We start from the raw sequence: 20,546 nt of genomic DNA on the forward strand, positions 1-20,546 counted from the left end.
CTCATGTCTATGAGCAGCTTAATAAAACCAAGTATTTTGGTTTTAGATTAATAAATGCCTCCACGCCATATATATTTTCTTATATATTATGCAGCTTAATATTTATAACAAATAAGTGTAAAAATTCTGGTAAATATGTGTAGTGCTGTAAGCTTTATATCACTTTAGGTTTCAAGTCAATTGAACAGTGCAACAGACATACCAGAAGAAGAGAGCTCGCTCATTGATAAACCTATGTCAATGTTAGAAAAAGTACATTTTATTGTCGGCAATGGAATCCTGAGGCCTGAAATACGGTGAGAAATGCAAACCACACTTCTATAAACATTTGCACAACATGACGTTCCCTTCCTGGTGAATGATGATGAACAGGAGGTGGTTGATGCTTTATTCAACTCTATGATCTCAGCTAGGGATCAAATAATCCGTAGTAAACTCGTCCAGCAAATGCAACACTTTCCCAAAGGTTTGATCAAAAAACAAATGCAGGGCAACAGTAAGGCCTTATTTACACCAGCGTAGTTCACGTCCGTGATTTTCACGCGCGTCGCACGGACCTATGTAACTCAATGGGGCCGTTCAGACAGTCCGTGATTTTCACGCATCGTGTGTCCGCTGCGTAAAACTCACGACATGTCCTATACTTGAGTGTTTTTTGCGTATCACGCACCCATTGAACTCAATGGGTGCGTGAAAATCACGCGCGGCACACAGACGTACTTCCGTGTGATGCGCGTGATTCGCGCAAGAGTTGTTCAAGAAATGAAGGCAAAAATAAAACCACCTCCTTCATTTCTGTTTCTAAAGGTAAAAACAGAGTGTCATAACGATGCCATATGCGTGAAAATCACGCAGCCACGCACCAAACAATTATGACACACGAAACTGCAACGCGCAAAAAATGCTGCGTTTTTTGCGCTCGCAAAACGCACATGTTCGTGTGAATTTCAGCTTAGGGTATGTTCACACGGCCATAAACGCCCCCTGAAAAACCGCTAAAAATACGGAAGCTTGAACGCCTCCAAACATCTGCCAATTGATTTCAATTGAAAAAAATCGGCATATTGAAAAAACTGTGCGTAAAAAAACTCCCCGTAAAAAGAAGTGCATGCCACTTTTGGAGTCATTTTTCATTGTATCAATAGAAAAACGGCTCCAATAATGGCCGCAAAAACGTTTGATGCTTTAAAAACGGCTGAAAATCAGAGGCTGTTTTCCCTTGAAAACAGCTCTGTATTTTACAGCCGTTTTTTGTTTTGCGCGTGAACATACCCTCAGGCTACATGCACAAGTTGCGTATTTTGCTGCGGAAAATACGCAGCAAAACCCCAGGAAACTGCAAGAAATTCGCAGGAAAAAAAGCACCTGAAGGTGCCTTTTTTATGTGTTTTTTGGTGCGGTTTTTAAGTTTTGCTGCGTAAATCGCAGGGTTTTCATGCTGCCGCTTTTGCTGCGTATTTCTGTAGAACTACAGGGATAGAATTAGCAAGCGGAATCGCGAAATAATTGACATGCCACGGTTTCGAAAATACGCACCTCAGGTCAATTTACATCCCGAAAAAGACTGCAGCATGGATATGAGACTCCCTGGAATCTTATTGTCTATGCTGGTACTGTATTACGCTGCGGCTTTGCCGCATTCAAATACGCGTGGCAAAACCGCACATAATACGCATCGTGTGCATTGACCCTTAAGCAGCTTGTTTAAAGCCCAGTACACACTGAGTTTTTGATGCAGAAACTTCATCGGAATCAGTGCCAACAATCTACCCACCCATATTGATTTCAATGGGAGGTAGAGGTTGGTTTTTTCCCAAGCGGCATTTGGCGGCTTGCAGAGGGGAAAAAAAGCAGCATGCCCTGCAGTTTGCGCTTCTGAATTAAAATCAATGGGAGCAAAAAAAATTAAATAGTCAATTAGTGTGATTGGTGCAATTTCAAATGAGTTTTTATTAAAAAAACTTTTTGAGATACAGCTATTCTCTATACAGAGCAGCTGTATCATTCGCTAAGACCTGAATCCATCAGTCCCGCTGACCTGACGGGTTCAAGAAAGTCCTGCGAGTCACTAACACAGAGATCCACCTGTTATCCATCACATCTAAGTTCATAACTCAGATGTGATATATTACAGATAGTTCCTACGTGTCAGAGACTCGCAGGACCTGCTGACACTGAACCCATCAGGTCTGCAAAACTGACGGATTCAGGTCTTAGCGAAAGATACAGCTGCTCTGTATAGAGAATACAGAGCAGCTGTATCTAAAAAAGTAAAACTAATTTTTAATAAAGCCGAAATACAAAGTTACACTAAAAACACTGACTTACATTTTTATTTTAAATAAAAAAATCACCTTCAAAGGTTTACATAGCCTGAAAGAACACCAGGACTGGGGAAAAATACAGATATTTAGTATATTATTTTAAAAAAAAAATATTCCACAGGAGGTGTTTTTTTTTATTTATTTTTTAAATAATACAATTTTATTCTAAGTTATTTACAGTATATACATATGAATATTTACGTCTTTTACAGCAAACGAAAATGACATCACTTTGTCAATTGACAAAGTTTGAGGCGTATTTGAAAAAAGTTTGGATCCTTCACAACCCCTTTGATAATGCTATAATACTGTTTAAATAAATGTATGTGGCTAGAGGATGCTATCATAAATTTATTAGAATTCTGGGCCCCTTGGAAACCACCTTAAGGGTATGTTCACACTGAGTTTTTTGCAGGCAGAAAATTCTGCCTCAAAATTCCATTTTGATCTGCCTGCACGCCGTTTGCCGCGGTTTTTTGCTCGCGGCCATTGAGCGGCGCGGGCAAAAAACGCCACAAAATACGCTTTCTCTGCCGCCTCCCATTGATGTCAATGGGAGGTGAGAGACGTAAACGCCCGAAGATAGGGCATGTCGCTTCTTTTTCCCACGAGACTGTTTTTCCGCTTTTGGCCGTTTTTTGGCACATTTTCCGACACGGTTTCCGCATCAAAAAAAGTGTCAAAAAAACTCTTTGTGAACTGACCCTAATACTGGAGCTCCCATTCTTTATAAATACTTACTGTTTTTGCTTTGCTTTTCGGAATTTCAGAAAAAAATGCTGTAGTTCTGCCATGATTGCGAAAATAGGAGCAAAAAAAACAAGACAAAACCACAAAAAAAGTTAAATGTTATTGTAGTCTTACTTACAGGCTAGTCAATGGACTGTTAGGGGGGATAGACACGAGCGTGTATTCGGTCCGTGCGGGCCGCGTGGTTTTCACGCGGCACGCATGGACCAATACAAGTCTATGGGGCAGTACAGACAGTCCGTGCTTTTTGCGCAGCGTTTGTCTGCTGCGCAAAAAGCGCGACAGGTTCAATAACTTTCTTATTTCGCGCATCACGCACCCATTGAAGTCAATAAGTGAGTGAAAACCACGCAGGTTGCACGGAAGCACTTCCGTGCGAACCGACTGAAACAGTGCACCAGCTGTCAAAAGGATGAATGTAAACAGAAAAGCACCACGTGCTTTTCTGTTTCTGAACATCCAAACGGAGTGTCTTTGCGATGAGCGAAGCCGGACAAGCGAACCGAACTTCACCGGGTTCGGCCGAACTCGTTTTGGCCGAACCCGGCAAAAAAATTATCGGTACGCGACGTCAGGAGATAGTCACTGTCCATGGTGCTGAAAGAGTTAAACTGTTTCAGCACTATGGACAGTGACTTCCGATCCCAATATACATGAACCTGTGGAAAAAAAAACGAAGTTCTGACTTACCGATAACTCCCGGCTTCTTCCTCCAGTCTGACCTCCCGGGATGACGATTCAGTCCAAGGGACAGCTCCAGCCAATCACAGGCCAAGCACAGGCTGCAGCGGTCACATGGACTGGCGCGTCATCCAGGGAGGTGGGGCCCGATGTCGAGAGGCGCGTCACCAAGGACGCGTCACCAAGGCAACGGCCGGGAAGTTCTCGATAAGTACGAACTTTTTCTTTTTTTTCAACAGGTTTTTCGATATTGTGTTCGGCATTCACTGTCGAGGGTGATGAAAGAGTTAGCTCTTTCAGCACCTTGGACAGTGACGGGCGTCGACTAGCCTCATCTCTATGATGGCAGCTGCGCGAAAATCACGCAGCCGCGCATCATACACGGATGACACACGCAGCTGTCAAATGTTTTTTGTGCGCGCAAAACGCTGCGTTGTTTGCGCGCGCAAAAACGCAACGTCCGTCTGTATCTGCCCTTAAAAAAATGCCTCTTTTATTGACCTTCTTATTTAGGGATGAAATTTACTGCCAACTCTGCAAGCAACTTTCTGGGAACAATAATAGGAATAGCTATGCCCGTGGCTGGATCTTACTGTCACTCTGCCTGGGCTGCTTTCCACCAGAAGAAAAGTTTATCAAGGTAAATCACCTGTCTAGGTATATAAAGAATAAAACAAGATAATTGTGTTCCCTACTGGTTCTTTGGATCTCTCTATGAAGGACAAGGGAAAACAAATAGTGAAGACTAGCTAAACTAATTATGGGTAATATGGTAGCAGAAGGATTTCTTTTTGGTTTTCTCTCTTCAGACAGATGCAAAATAGGACTGTCCTAATGCAGCCCTGTCAGGGTGAAGATGGCTACGGGTATGTTCACACGACAGCGTCCGTAACGGCTGAAATTATGGGGATGTTTTCAGGAGAAAACATCCCCGTAATTTCAGCCGTAACGGCATGTGCAGGCGCCTGAACGCTGTGTCCATTACGGACGTAATTGGCGCTGCTTTTCATTGGAGTCAATGAATATCGGCTCCAATTACGCCCAAAGAAGTGACAGGTCACTTCTTTGACGCGGGCGTCTATTTACGCGCCGTCATTTGACAGCGGCGCGTAAATATACGCCTCGTGTGAACAGACAAACGTCAGCCCATTGCTTTCAATGGGCAGATGTTTGTCAACGCTATCGAGGCGCATTTTTCGGACATAATTCGGGGCAAAAACGCCCGAATTACGTCCGTAATTAGTGTGTCTGAACATACCCTTAGGCTGGGTTCACACGACCATGTTACGTCCGTAATGGACGGAACGTATTTCGGCCGGAAGTCCCGGACCGAACACAGTGCAGGGAGCCGGGCTCCTAGCATCATAGTTATGTACGATGCTAGGAGTCCCTGCCTCGCTGCCGGACAACTGTCCCGTACTGTAATCATGTTTTCAGTACGGGACAGTAGTTCCACGGAGAGGCAGGGACTCCTAGCGTCGTACATAACTATGATGCTAGGAGCCCGGCTCCCTGCAGTGTGTTCGGTCCAGGACTTGCAGCCGAAATACGTTCCGTCCATTACGGACGTAACATGGTCGTGTGAACCCAGCCTTATAGACATTTTATGTGAGCCGAGGAGCGCTGATCACAGCCGGAGATGAGCATTACTGCACCTTCGTTTCACCAACCGTGGGGACCTCAACAACTCAAACTTTTGATATGTCTTTATGACATATGAAAAGTTTCATGAAAGTGCAGTCACTTTTGATCTTAGAGACCTCAAAACTGTTGTCCACACAGAATGCCATATTTTTGTCTATCAAATTCAATAAACTGACCATTTTTCAATGGAGAAAAGATGGGGAAGCTGAACATTGGGTAGTGCAGAATATACCCTGCCCCTCTACTACCATATCTTATAAATAATTGTACTACTCAAGAGCTGGACATGTGTAGTGCTGCAGATAAGAAGCTTAGGAGGGAGAGCAGATGAACTCGACTAGTCCAGCCTTAACAATTTGACATGGACTATTATAATAAACACTGGACTGAGTGTTTGAACTGGATCCATGTTATCTGGTAACATCCTGCCAAGATGAAATGAATGGAGGAGGCTCAGTTCATCTTACAATACAGTATATTGAGCAAGTTCACATAAATAATATGTCTTGCCCTTTGGACACGGCACAACAAATGTCTTGTGTAAGAGATAGTTCAATGCTGAGCATTGTAGACTAAGTTGTAACTGTTCTATTTAATTTCTTGTTGAAACCATCTATTAACAATTGTCTTTTTAGTTAGTTTGAGAAGTGCAGAAATATTTTTAAACTGCATCTGATAAATGTTTGCAAAATCAGAACATATCTGAATATTTCTTCAATAAGCATAATCTCTGTTTACATCCTGTTTACTTTTACAGTACCTGCAGAATTTTATCCATGGACAACAGATAGCACACAGCTCCGTGTGTATAAAACAGCTGAATCGAACCATTGCTAATGGTGCACGGTCAGAGCCCCCCAGCTGGTTAGAGCTACAGGTACATTGTATCCTGTAAAAAAACAAAAAACAAAATCTTCTATGACTGGGTTTATTGATCTCATTTCAGTTTCTGAAGACTTTAAGTGAATTCATTTCTTGCTTGTAAACCATAGATGTCTGTTTTATATCACTGTTTAGATTCAGTTTCTATTTATTAAGATAAAGATATAAAAAATGGAGTTCCTGTTGGTGTGTCAAACACTATATTTATATATAGCACTTCACATATGAGACAAGTAGAACCGATCATACGTGTTTATGGTGTAGTATGGAGAACGACCTTTAAGCCAACAGCTATCTCGTGTGTAAGGCCAGCATTAGACTGGACAGAGTCAAGCACAGTCTTGATCCTGGCTTTTTGTACAAAGGATTTTCATGGAAGGAGAAAAGTTTTTAATGTATTGTTCTTTATTAGTAGGAAAACAAATAATACACCTTAGAAATAATTGTGATAAAGTAACCCAGTGTAGTATGTCTAACATTATGGATAATATTGCTTCTAAGTCAGAACAAGCTCTTTAAAACCGTAGGAGGGCAGTATAGGAATAGAATAGCTCCATAAATACGGTGTCCGATGGAACATGATTATATTCATACAAAATCTTAAAGCAAACTTCTCTGTATGCCTCCTTTTATAATCGGCGTAGGGCCCTATAGAAGTCTTTGGGTGATGTATTACGGTTTTTTTCAACCTCCAAATAAAAGCATTCTATAAATACATTCCTGCTACAGAGAATTAGCCTACATTTCAGTTTTATGAACACTTATATTATTCTTATAATTCTCATTCTAAAGAATACATACATAGTGTGTATCGTAGCTAATGTTTGAGAGCCACCAGTGGAAAATGTTGTTATATTTGGGACAGTTAAAACCCTCTGTTCATAATTTCTATATTGTTATAAGTAATTTCAAATCCATTCTGTCTTCTTCAGGCATTGAAAGGTTCAGCATCTCTAGAAGTTCCTGTCAAGATCATGACTGGTGAGACTGTGGTTGTCCAAGCAGATTCTGCCACCTGTGCTAAGGAAATATGCAGGAACATTGCCCAGAAACTAAAGATGAAGGACATATTTGGTTTTTCTGTTTATATCTCAATATATGATCAGGTGCGTAAAGCTTTTTTAGTATCATGTACATTATGGAGTTTATAACATAACATTGATATACCCCACAAGACAAATGTAATCGTATGTATTAATTGCATTATATGGAGCGACGTAGCTAGGGGTTTAGCACAGGGTGGGCGAAACATATCTGAGTGGGCCCCAACCCAGTGGCCCCCCGAATGCATGTATGGTTATCATACTGAAAGAGAAAGTATATTCTGCTATATTATCCATTCTTACTAAGGTTTAATCTTTTCTCTGACAGAGGAGTTTGCATTAGAAAGTGTTGCAGACACTAAATGTAAGGGTATGTTCACACGCAGTGTTTTCAGGCGTAATTCAGGTGTTTTACGCCTCGAATTACACCTGAAAAACGCCCCTAATACGCCTACAAACATCTGCCCATTGCTTTCCATGGGTTTTACGATGTTCTGTTCCCACAAGGTGTAATTTTACGCGTCTCTGTCAAAATACAGCGCGTAAAAAGACACCCGCGAAAAAGAAGTGCATGTCACTTCTTGGGACGTTTTTGTAGCCGTTTTTCATTGACTCCATTGAAAAACAGCTCCAATAACTGCCGTAAAATATGCCGCGAAAAACGCTACAAAAACGTCTGAAAATCAGGAGCTGTTTTTGCCTGAAAACAGCTCCGTATTTTCAGACGTTTCTGGTCACTGCGTGTGAACATACCCTCAGAGTATATAACCTCCATCATCCCTGTATATACCAGCCATCATTCCTGTATATAACCTCCATCATCCCTGTATATACTAGCCATCATCCCTGCTACAGTTTATACAAGCCATCATCCCTGTATATACCAGTCATTATCCCTGTATATAACCCCTATCATCCCTGTATATACCATCCCTCCTGGTGTATACAGAGATGATGGGGGGTTATATACAGGCATAATGACTGGTATATACAGGGATGATGGCTGGTATAAACCGTAACAGGGATGATGGCTGGTATATACAGGGATGATGGCTGGTATATACAGGGATGATGGAGGTTATATACAGGGATGATGAGTAGTCCAGCCATCATCCCTGTATTAACCCCCATCATCCCTGTACATACCAGCCATTATCCCTGTATATAAACGCCATCATCAGCCGAGGCGGTTATTGCAGGGGCGGCGGCGACCCATGGCGGCGGGCCCCACCATCTCAGTGGGCCCGGGACCACCGCCCCCCAAAAGCTACACCACTGATTATATGATTAAAGGCTATGTACACCTTTGAAAAATAAAAAATAAAAAAAACGGTGTATCAGTGTGATTGGTGCAACTTTCTAATTACTTTTTATTAAAAATTATTTTTACTTTTTTAGATACAGCTGCTTTTTATCCTGTATACAGAGCAGCTGTATCTTGCACTGAGACCTGAATCCATCAGGTCAGCAGGACTGACGGGTTCAGTGACAGCAGGTCCTGCATGTCTCTGACACGCAGGATCGAGCTGTTATTGATCACATCTAAGTTCATTACTTATATAGACAAATCAAGGGTAGGAGCAGCACTGTGATTCCTTGCCTGTTAAGGCTGGTGCTCAGCTTTCAAACAGGGAGTGACCTCTCCCTGCACAAACGTGTATCCAAAAAAGAGAGATAGAAGCAGCACTCAAAAAAACTCTGGTTTATTCATCCAGCATGCACTGCAACGTTTCACCTTCTCTATGAAGGCTTTTTCAAGTCACTGACTTGAAAAAGCCTTCATGGAGAAGGTGAAACGTTGCAGTGCATGCTGGATGAATAAACCAGAGTTTTTTTGAGTGCTGCTTCTATCTGTCTTTTTTGGATATAAGTTCATTACTTAGATGTGATCGATAACAGCTCGATCCTGCGTGTCACAGACACGCTGTCACTGAACCCGTCATTCCCGCTGACCTGACGGATTCAGGTCTCAGCGCAAGATACAGCTGCTCTGTATACAGGATACAAAGCAGCTGTATCTGAAAAAATAAATAAATAAAAAGTAATTAGGAAGTTGCACCAATAACACTGATACACACACACACACATATATATATATATATATATATATATATATATATATATATATATATATATATAAAATAGTTTCCAAAGGTGTACATAGCCTCTGTGAGATTTCCAGCAAGTGAAACGAAATCTCGTTTACCTCCGTAATCTCGCGAGATTTTGTTTCCCTTGCTAGAAATCTCAAAGAAAAGAGTCAGAAGTGTCAGGATTCTGAATACACATGACGTCCAGGCTGGATTTCATGTGTATTCATTATCAGGACACTTGATTAACGTTAATCTCTGTGTATGTGGCTGCACATCGCTGCTGTGTAAATGAATGTAGAGGAGTGTATGATGCTGACTGGTCACTGATTGGTCAGCATCATACACGTAAACACACCCAGTTAAAAACACAATACACGCCCAGTTGGACATAACGAAAAAAAAACGCCCAGTTGTCCATTTCAAACCTCATTTGCGTATATATAAAATAGCTCATAACTTGGCCAAAAATGAACGTTTTTTTAAAAAAAAAAACACGTTACTGTTATCTACATTGTAGCGCCGATCCCATGCAATAGGAGATAGGGATTTGAGAATCTGGTGACAGAGCCTCTTTAACTACTGTTATCCAAATGGCACAATATTTTTTGTACCGTTTAGTCTAATGGCCAAGTGGACCTGTTACTATAACATGCTGCCCTAAATAGGACAGCATATTATGGTGACAGCTCTGCTTCAATAATAATATTCATATAAGGATACTTATAAGATATCTGTTCTAGGTGTTTATACCTGGATGTTCTATTAGGGTATGTTCACACGAGGTCATTACGTCCGTAATTGACGAACGTATTTCGGCCGCAAGTACCGGACCGAACATACTGCAGGGAGCCGGGCTCCTAGCATCATAGTTATGTACGATGCTAGGAGTCCCTGTCTCGCTGCCGGACAACTGTCCCATACTGTAATCATGTTTTCAGTACGGGACAGTTGTCCGGCAGCGAGGCAGGGACTCCTAGCATCGTACATAACTATGATGCTAGGAGCCCGGCTCCCTGCACTGTGTTCGGTCCGGTACTTGCGGCCGAAATACGTTCCGTCAATTACGGACGTAATGACCTCGTGTGAACATAGCCTCAGAAGTGAGTAAAGTGTAAATTTCACCTACTGGCAATACAAACTCTATTGTTTCTTGCCAGTGGTTAAGGAATAGTTTCACAATAAAATGAGTATATCTTGTGAGACATAAACTGTATCATGTACTTACAGGGAAGTATCTTTGTGACTTTTTGCACTGTTGGTGTATTCTTATAACATTACAAATTTTAAATTGATAAACTCCAGGTGTGGTCACTGGGCAGTGGATCAGAGCACCTAATGGATGGTATTTCTCAGTGTGAGCAGTTAGCCAGGGAGAAAGGAGACCAAGAGAAGCATGCACCCTGGCGTCTTTTCTTCCGTAAGGAAGTCTTCACACCATGGCATAAATCTTTAGATGACCCTGTGAGCACTGACCTCATTTACAACCAGGTGATACGTGGCTTATGCTTCGGAGAGTATCGCTGTGAGAAGGTAGGTTGAGCTCAGAGAACCTGTCACAAACTAAATTACTGCACTACTCAAATGAATAAGCATTACTGATGAATACAATTGGCAATAATTTATTGAGTGTCCCAAAAGTCTGCACCTTGCAATGTAAACTCAAAATTAAGAAGTACTAAAAAGCCGGAATAGTATATAATGATTACAAAATAGAGACAAATGCAATAAACGTTTTTACCTAGATTTGAGAAATGAGATGGATATTTAAGTCTTTGTTTTCCTTGAGCAATTAAAAATGTTATCCGGCCACATCTTAATTATATCTGATTTGCCTCTGTTTTTAGGAATAAGCAATATGGCCACCAGTTTAAATAGAACCTGAGTAACCTCTATATGGCAGAAGAGCACAACTCAATAGGGTAATTTATTAACTTTTCTGCGCCAGTTTTCTGGCATAGAAAAGTCGCAAAAAGACCCAAAAGTGGCAATTTGCATTGAAAAGTGTGACTTTTGGCCATTTTACACCGACCTCGCCACTTTTCTAAAAAGAGGGTGTGGCTTACAAAAAAGGAGCGCCACAGCCCGACAAATTTAGTACCAAATAGAGAACACTGAGTCTATAAGTCGAATATAAAATACATATTATCAAGTCTAAAAAATTACATACAATATAAATTAAAAAATAAATCTACACAGATGGAAGAAGGATCGCTAAGCAAAGAGAATATTGCATTGATGTTAAATGTCAGTATATTACAAAATACATAGTATATGAAGCACAGTATAAAAATGCATACTGCAGAGCAAATATCAAGTATCGTGCATCCTTCTAAGGAAATGTTCTACTGAGACTGTCATTAGTCCCCAAAGGGATCTAATATATACTGAAAACCTATAGTACTACGCTACTTTAAATGTACCTAACCTACAATATAAAGTGCTAAGTGCAAACAGTTCCAATGTATGGGATAGAGAGCGACATACTAACTTGTCATGCTAAGTCACTAAGTTGGGTCAGGACGCCAGTTATTCTAGCTAGCTATTATAGCTAGCCAGTAGCTAGGTTCTCCAGCACCCGGGGAAAAGATTCAGTTTGGCGCCCCCCCCCAACCTCTTTCCGGACATCTCCTTCCCCCTCGCCATGTTTGTTTTCTCTACCAATCGACGTGTCATTTCTTTTCCACATTTCTTTTTATGTAACTCGAGCATAAAAACATTTGTACATTTTACAAGCAATATAATTCTATACACAACACAAGAATAGTGCTCAGTACATAAATACAGCCCCAGAACCAAGCTCAATACATATATACAGCACCAGCACAAATACAGCTCAATTTAGTGCAACCCCTGACGTATAGATTCACACTAAATTGTTTCTAGCTCCCAGCATGGCCCGAACAATGGTAAGGATATGCTGGGAGATGCTGTTTCCCAAAAACTAAATCATATCATAATCATACCACCCATCATCTCAATGCAGATCATACAATGACTACAGTGCTGATTAGAGGCAGAATGAACATTTACATTAAGTGACTCACCGGTGATGTCTCAGATTCTAGTTATTTTTCTCCATCCGGTCCAGACCTCTATGATGACTTCTCCCGGTCACAGCCCATTTCTGCAGATTGCCGCTCAGATTTCTTCAGCTTCTTACTTTTCCAAAATTTCTACATCTATAAACAAAGATAAAGTTCTCATTATACCACACACTATGCCCCTAAATATAATAGCGCCATACACACACGCATGCACACTGTGCCCCCTGTAGATAGTGCCTGCCATAGAGCACCCTGTAGATAGTGCCCCCATATAGCCCACCCCTGTATAGTGTCCCACATATCGCTCCCCCTATAGTGCTCTACAGATAGCCCACCCCTGTATATCCCCCCTGTAGACATAGCCCAGCCCTGTATATAGTGCTCCACGTATAGCCAAACCCTGTATATAGCCCCCTGTAGCTATAGCCCACCCCTGTATATAGTGCTCCACAGATAGCCCACCCCTGTATATAGCCCCCCTGTAGACATAGCCCAGCCCTGTATATAGTGCTCCACGTATAGCCAAACCCTGTATATAGCCCCCTGTAGCTATAGCCCACCCCTGTATATAGTGCTCTACAGATGGCCCACCCCTGTATATAGCCCCCCTGTAGACATAGCCCACCCCTGTATATAGTGCTCCACAGATAGCTCACCCCTGTATATAGCCCCCCTGTAGATATAGCCCACCCCTGTATATAGTGCTCCACAGATAGCCCACCCCTTATATAGCCCCCCTGTAGATATAGCCCACCCCTGTATATAGTGCTCCACAGATAGCCCACCCCTGTATATAGCCCCCCTATAGATAGAGCCCCACCGTAGAAAAAGCCCCCCGGTAGATAAAGCCCCCCTGTAGATAAAGCCCCCCCTGTATATAGCCCCCCTATAGATAGAGCCCCACCGTAGAAAATGCCCCCCTTGGTAGATAAAGTCCCCCCTGTAGATAAAGTAAAGCCTCCCCCGTAGATAATGCCACACACTTTTTTATTACGATAAAATAACAAACTATTCAAACTCACCTTAATCCCGCTCCCACGCCGTCCGGCAGCAATGGAGACCTGCTCTCTTCTGCGCAGGTCTTCTGGGGTTGAACGCTTCCCTGTCAATCAGCGCCTTTCAACGACGCAAGCGGCGCAAAGTATTGCGCTGCTTCACTCGTTGAAAGGCGCTGAATGGCCCGGCAGTGGCGGATTAAGTAGACCATCGGCCCTGGGCTGTTCCACAAACTTGGGCCCCCCTTCCCCACCGCCGCTCTGCCGTGTCTATAGTGAACACCACCTTTTTGTGTGAGCATTGACAAATGGTTGTTCCGATTCCCCTTGTCAAAGGGCTGTGTCCCTACATACTGACAGTCTCCAACCAGGGCCGCCATCAGGAATTTCAGGGCCCCCTACAGCTAAATTTTCTGGGCCCCCCTACCGTGGCGCCGCCTGTTAACGGTACTCCGTCCAGCACCATATCATGGTACCCAGGGCCGCCATCGGGGGGGGTATTATGGGTACTGATGTGAGAGGCCCGGCTAAACCTAATTGAAAGGGGGGCCCGGCAACTGCCGCGACTTGCCTTTGGTAGAAAAAAAAAACAGGCCCCTGCAATGGGGCTTGTTTTTTTCACCAAAAGAATGTCGTGAGCTGCGGGCCCCCCTTTCAATTAGGTTTGGCCGGGCCTCTCACATCAGTACCCATAATACCCCCCCTGATGGCGGCCCTGGGTAGCATGGGGGTCGTCATGGGGGCCGTCAAACACTGCCGCCCGTGCAACCGATCGCGCGCACCCGCAAACTCCCGCGCATGCGCACCCGCGAACTGCGCACCGAATTTTGAGGCAGATTTTGACCTGCCCAAACTATCTTGCTGCGTTTTTTGCCCGCGGCGATTGAGGACAGCAGACAAAAAACGCAGGGAAAAATGCATTTTCTGCCTCCCATTGATTTCGATGGCAGGTCAGAGGCGGAACCGCGGCAAGAAAGGACGTGCTGCTTTTTCTTTTTTCCGCGACTGGCTCCCATTGATTTCAGATTAAATCAATGGGAGGCGGTTTTGGAAGTTGTTTGGTGCTGATTCTGACGCAGTGTCCGAGTCAATATCAAGGCCCAAAAACTCTGTGAACTTGGCCTTATTGTTAGGGCTTATTCAGACGAACGTGTAATACATCCGTGCAACGCGCGTGATTTTCACGCGCCTCGCACGGACCTGTTACTCTATGGGGCCGTGCCGACTGTCAGTGAGTTTCATGCAGCGTGTGTCCGTGTGTCCGCTGCGTAAAACTCACGACATGTCCTATATTTGTGCATTGTTCACGAATCACGCACCCATTGAAGTCAATGGGTGCGTGAAAATCACGCCCAGCACTTCCGCAGCAGTATAAACTATGAATGAAAACAGAAAAGCACCACGTGCCACAAACATACAAACAGAGTGTCATAATGATGGCGGCTGCGCGAAAATCACGCAGCCGCGCATCACACGCTGCTGACACATGGAGCTGTTATGGACCTTTTGCATGCGCAAAACGCCACGTTTTTGCGCACGCAAAAAGCACACGCTCGTGTAAATCCGGCCTTAGGGTAGGAACACACTAGGCATGAACACTGCGGATTTTATGCAACACATTTTATTGTGGAAAATCCGCAGCGTATTACAGTCGCAGCAGAGTGAAAATCACTGACAGTCTGCACGGCCCCATAGAGTAACATATCACGCGCGTTGCACGGATGTATTACACGTTCGTCTGAATAAGCCCTAACAATAAGGCCCAGTTCACAGAGTTTTTGGGCCTTGATATTGACTCGGACACTGCGTCAGAATCAGCACCAAAAAACTTCCAAAACCGCCTCCCATTGATTTAATCTGAAATCAATGGGAGCCAGTCGCGGAAAAAAGGAAAAGCAGCACGTCCTTTCTTGCCGCGGTTCCACCTCTGACCTCCCATCGAAATCAATGGGAGGCAGAAAATGCATTTTTCGCTGCGTTTTTTGTCTGCTGTCCTCAATCGCAGCGGGCAAAAAACGCAGCAAAAAACGCGGCAAGATAGTGTGGGCAGGTCAAAATCTGCCTCAAAATTCTTTAAGGAATTTTGAGGCAGATTTTTTCGGCCTGCAAAATACTCTGCGTGAACAGGGCCATACAGAAACAGCACTTTGAGACACTTTACTCACCGTGTCAGAAGAGCTGCTGCTCCCACTCCAGTCCTCGTCAGGCGATGTCTTCGGTCCAGATGTCGTCCTTGACCTCCAGGCTCCAGAAAATGGCGGGGATCGTAGAACTCCTGCCGCCGCGCAACAACTAGACTCCCCCCCCTCTCCTTACGCAGCTACGCTCTGGAGAAGGAGGACGAGGCGGAGTCGGACGAGGAGGCGGAGTCGGACGAGGAGTCGGGCCAGCAGGTAAGTAAACTGTGCGCCGCTGTCCCTGTGTGGCTGTCCTTCCCCGTAGATCGGACTTGTGTTGCGGGCTACTTGTCGTTTCCCGCGTGGGCACGGTCATGCGAGCGCGTGCGCGAGCTTGCGGTCGTTCGCGCGCGCAAGCAGTGTTTCGTGGCGGTGATGAGAGGGGGGCCCGCAGCTCACGGCGGTGTTTGACGAGAGGGGGGCCCGCAGCTCACGACATTGTTTTGGTGAAAAGAACAGGCCCCATTGCAGGGGCCTGTTTTTTTCTACCAAAGGCAAGTCGCGGCAGTTGCCGGGCCCCCCTTTCAATTAAGTTTGGCCGTGCCCCCTACACTAGTACCCCTAATACCCCCCTGATGACGGCCCTGTGTAGCGGGAATCACGCGCGTCACCCGGAAGTGCTTCCGTGTGCCGTGCACGATTTGCACGCACCCAATGACTTCAATGGGTGTGTGCTGCGCGAAACACGGGCAAGTATAGGACATGTCGTGAGTTTTACACAGCGCACACACGCTGCGTGAAATTCACTGACAGTCTGAACGGCCCCATTCACTAACATAAGTCAGTGCGACGTAATAAGTATCACGGACGTATAACCCGTTCGTGTGAATAAGGCCTTATATTGTCATTTGTAGTGAATTTTCAGTGCACAATCCGCACCAAAAATAGGAGGCAAGTAAGTGGCTTATTCAGATGTCCATGTTCGGTCTGTGATATACGGAGCGTGTATCGGCTATATTTCCCGGACCGACCACAGTTCAGGGAGCCGGCTTTCTAGCATCACAGTTATCTATGATCATAGTCCCTCCCTTCCCGTGTGAATACTGTCCCCGGTCCCGTACTGAAAGCATCATTACAGTATGGGACAGTATTCCCGCAGAGAGGCAGGGACTCCCAGCAACACTGATAACTATGATGCTAGGAGTCCGGCTCCATGAATTGTGCTCAGCCTGTGAGATACAGCCGATACACGCTCCGTATGTCACGGACCGAATGCGGCCGTCTGAATAAGGCCTTAGTCTAGTTACACAGTGCGGTGAAATCCCATTTTTTTGCCACAATTTTTGCAAAAAAACGTGACTTGACCGCACTGTGAGAATATAGCCTAACAGCACTTTTCATGTTTTGTATCTTTTTTTTATGCAATTTTCGTAATTGCGGCACAAATCACGCGGTTTTGCCGCGATTTTTATATAATCGCGGCAAAACTGCGCCATTTTTGCCGCGATCACGAAAATCGCGGCAAAAAAGCGCTAGGAAAACGAAAAAATACCAAAAAACTTTTTAACCAACTTTATACAATCTACAAATGGGGTCAGGGGGATGGGAATCAGAATGGATAGGGGAACATACTCACCAGCCTGCAGGTCCGGTCAGCAGTGTAGAGGAGCTGGGGGGCGGGATCTCCACACGCAGCTTCAGCACATGCTGCATCTTCCCCTCCAGTGAAGCTACAACAGGTATGCAGGGGCTGCCGCGAGTGTCGCTAGGGGAGTGTCGCTAGGGGGGTGTCGCTAGGGGGGTGCCACGGGCGTTGCGAGGGGGGCCCGTGAGCGTTGCGAGGGGGGGCCCGTGAGCGTTGCGAGGGGGGGGGCAACAGTCTGAGGGGGGGGGGGCGACGGCAGCTCGGCGGGCCCCTTTTACTTCATCCATGTGGCCGGGTCCCTGACGGGAGTACCAGTAATACCCCCCTGATGGCGGCCCTGTCTCCAACCATCGCTGACAGTATCACACTGTGTAGGGACACATCCTCCTGACAATGTGAATGGTAACACGCATTTGTCTATTAGCTCTGGGTACACAGAGATATGTAGAATACAAGGATTACCTGCAACAGACATGTCAGGAGAAGAGATCCCCTATAGATCCAGTGACGTCTTCTCTGATGGGAGTCGTTTCCTTTTCTTCTCCATCTGACACAGACTGTTATGGCGACTTCTCCTGATGAGACATCTTTGCCCATCACTTCTGCAGCCATTTCCAGCTCCTATAGAAACACACAAATTTAGACACCAAGGCCCAGGACCATACATTAAAGGGGTGGTGCGGGCATAGACTGTTTTTTATACTGATGACCTATCGATGTGATCGGACAACCCCTTTTAGTCAGACTAATAAATTTGGACCACAGACTAGATCATAGAATACATACAGACCCCAGACATTCTAAACTCTTGAAGTCCCAAGACCAGACCCCCCCTAAACAAATACAGGTCTCAGAACAAGCACCCTGAATAAATACAGACCTCAGACCGGACTCCTAAATACAGACCCCAGACCTGACCAACTACACAAATAATGACCCCAGACCTGACTCCCTTAATACAGACCTCAGACCAGACCCCCTAAACTAATACAGACCCCTAAATACGGACCCCATAAACTAATACAGACCCCAGACCACAGCCCTAAATACAGACACCAGACCTCAAACCAATACAGACCCCCTAAATACAGACCCCAGACTTGACGCCTACACTAATAATGACCAAAAGACCTGGCTCCCTTGAGTAATACAGACCCCAGACCAGACCCCCTATTCTAATAGAGACCCCAGAACAGACCCCTAAATACAGACCCCTAACCTAATACAGACCATAAAACAGGCCCCCTAAATAGACCCTATAACCTAATACAGACCCCAGATCAGACCCCTAAACTAATACAGACCCTAGAACAGGCCCCCTAAATAGACCCTATAAACTAATACAGAACCCAGACCCCAAACTAAAACAGACCCCCTAAATACCGACCCCAGACCTCAAACTAAAACAGACCCCCTAAATACCTACCCCAGACCACTTAAACTAACACAGACCCCTAAATATACAGACCCTAAACCCCTTAAACTGATACAGAGACCAGACCCCCTAAATACGGACCCCTTAAACTAATAGACACCAAACCTCCTAAATACATCCAAACAAGGCCCCCTAAATACAGACTCCCTAAATATAGACCCATTAAACAAATCAATCCCCTTAGGGTATGTTCACACGTAGTCAACAAAAACGTCTGAAAATCCAGAGCTGTTTTCAAGGGAAAACAGACCCTGCTTTTCAGACGTTTTTTTACCAACTCGCATTTTTCGCAGCGTTTTTCGCGCCGTTTTCGCGGCGTTTTTTACGTCCGTTTTTGGAGCTGTTTTCATTGGAGTCTATGAGAAAACAGCTCCAAAAACGTCCAAAGAAGTGTCCTGCACTTCTTTTGACGAGGCTGTATTTTTACGAGTCGTCGTTTGACAGCTGTCAAACGACGACGCGTAAATAACAGGTCGTCTGCACAGTACGTCGGCAAACCCATTCAAATGAATGGGCAGATGTTTGCCGACGTATTGGAGCCGTATTTTCAGACGTAAAACGAGGCATAATACGCCTCGTATACGTCTGAAATTTGGCCGTGTGAACATACCCTCATACTTACATAGTAAGTCTTCTCTGTGGAGTCTTGCTGCTGCTGCTCGAGGTCCTGCGGTCATGTGGCCAGCAGGTCGATAAGCAATAGTAAGAACTTCAGAGATGAGGTCATGTGACCTTATGTCTAAAGGAACTTTTGCAGGACATACACAATGCAGTTTCGTCATGTTTTTTGGCGCGATTTGCCGCAGAATCGCGACAAAACTACAATGTATTTTGGGCGGCCATGATAATATGATAATTTACCATTTATGGCCGGGCACGGAACGTACCCGGCCATTCATTGGTTCTAATTGTACCTGTCTCCTATAGACGCAGGTACAATTATAGTGCAGGAGGGGGTGGCGCTGGCGCCCCCTCTAAGTTGCGCCCCGGGCACATGCCCTGCCTGCCCCCCCTTGCTACGCCCCTGTAGCTAGCTATAATAGCTAGCTACGCCAGCTATTATAGCTGGCGTAGCAAATTAGAGGCCTGTCAGACTACCCCCACCATATTATTAATATTTAAAAAAATATATGTTTGCTTACCTCACCACTCCGAGCAGCATCAGGAAGTTGCATGTGAAGCAGCACTCAGGACATTGAACAATCCGCATCCCATGATATCAATGAGGTGTCTGCAACTCAGTTCACATGCTATAAAACATTTTCACGTGAATTTATGTCCGTGGTAAAATAAAATCCCCCAGAATAAGTAGCATGCTACTGTTTCCTGAAGATTCCGCACAAAAAAGACGCCACATTTCCACACATAAATTAGCACCATCGAATGTGGCTAATTTCTTGTGCGGATCCGCGGTACATTAAACTGCATATCCGCAGCAGAAATCTGAAATAAGTCTGGAATTTCTGCCAAAGATCCTGTAGTAAATATGTGTCCCATATTAACATGGCCTGATAATCTGAATTTATTTATTGCCTTTTTCATGTAACTTTGATGCAAAACAAAATGTTAAAGCAACTTTGAATAATTGTGTTATGATTTGTTACAGCCGTAATACATGAAAAACATTTTCTTGCAGGAGGATGACTTGGTGGAGCTGATGTCCAAACACTACTATATTAAATATGGTGAGGTCTTAAAAGACGAACACATACACAATGTCCTAAAAGATTGCATTCCTACAAAACAATTGGCTTCAAAACCCAGCACCCATTGGGTAAACTTACTGAAGGAAAATCAAGCTAAGGTATTAAACAAACTACAGTGTGTGTAATAAAATAATACGTTCTGTTTTATTTCTTATATTTTTCTTAATGTTAAATGGGTTGGCCTATA

The 20,546-nt window shown here is 44.4% G+C and overlaps 1 protein-coding gene across 1 annotated transcript in view; it reads left to right on the plus strand.

The window, feature by feature from the left end:
- The window catches only part of MYO7B (myosin VIIB), a 166,389-nt gene that overhangs the window by 116,389 nt on the left and 29,454 nt on the right, over window positions 1–20,546 (plus strand). Inside the window, exons 25-30 of the mRNA XM_075863636.1 lie at window positions 169–296; window positions 4,269–4,395; window positions 6,157–6,276; window positions 7,214–7,387; window positions 10,720–10,947; window positions 20,290–20,457. Of these exons, the coding sequence (XP_075719751.1) occupies window positions 169–296; window positions 4,269–4,395; window positions 6,157–6,276; window positions 7,214–7,387; window positions 10,720–10,947; window positions 20,290–20,457 (945 nt within the window). The remainder of the gene's footprint in view (window positions 1–168; window positions 297–4,268; window positions 4,396–6,156; window positions 6,277–7,213; window positions 7,388–10,719; window positions 10,948–20,289; window positions 20,458–20,546) is intronic.

The sequence above is a fragment of the Rhinoderma darwinii genome, chromosome 4 (genome assembly GCF_050947455.1).
Source record: "Rhinoderma darwinii isolate aRhiDar2 chromosome 4, aRhiDar2.hap1, whole genome shotgun sequence".
Taxonomy (NCBI): domain Eukaryota; kingdom Metazoa; phylum Chordata; class Amphibia; order Anura; family Rhinodermatidae; genus Rhinoderma; species Rhinoderma darwinii.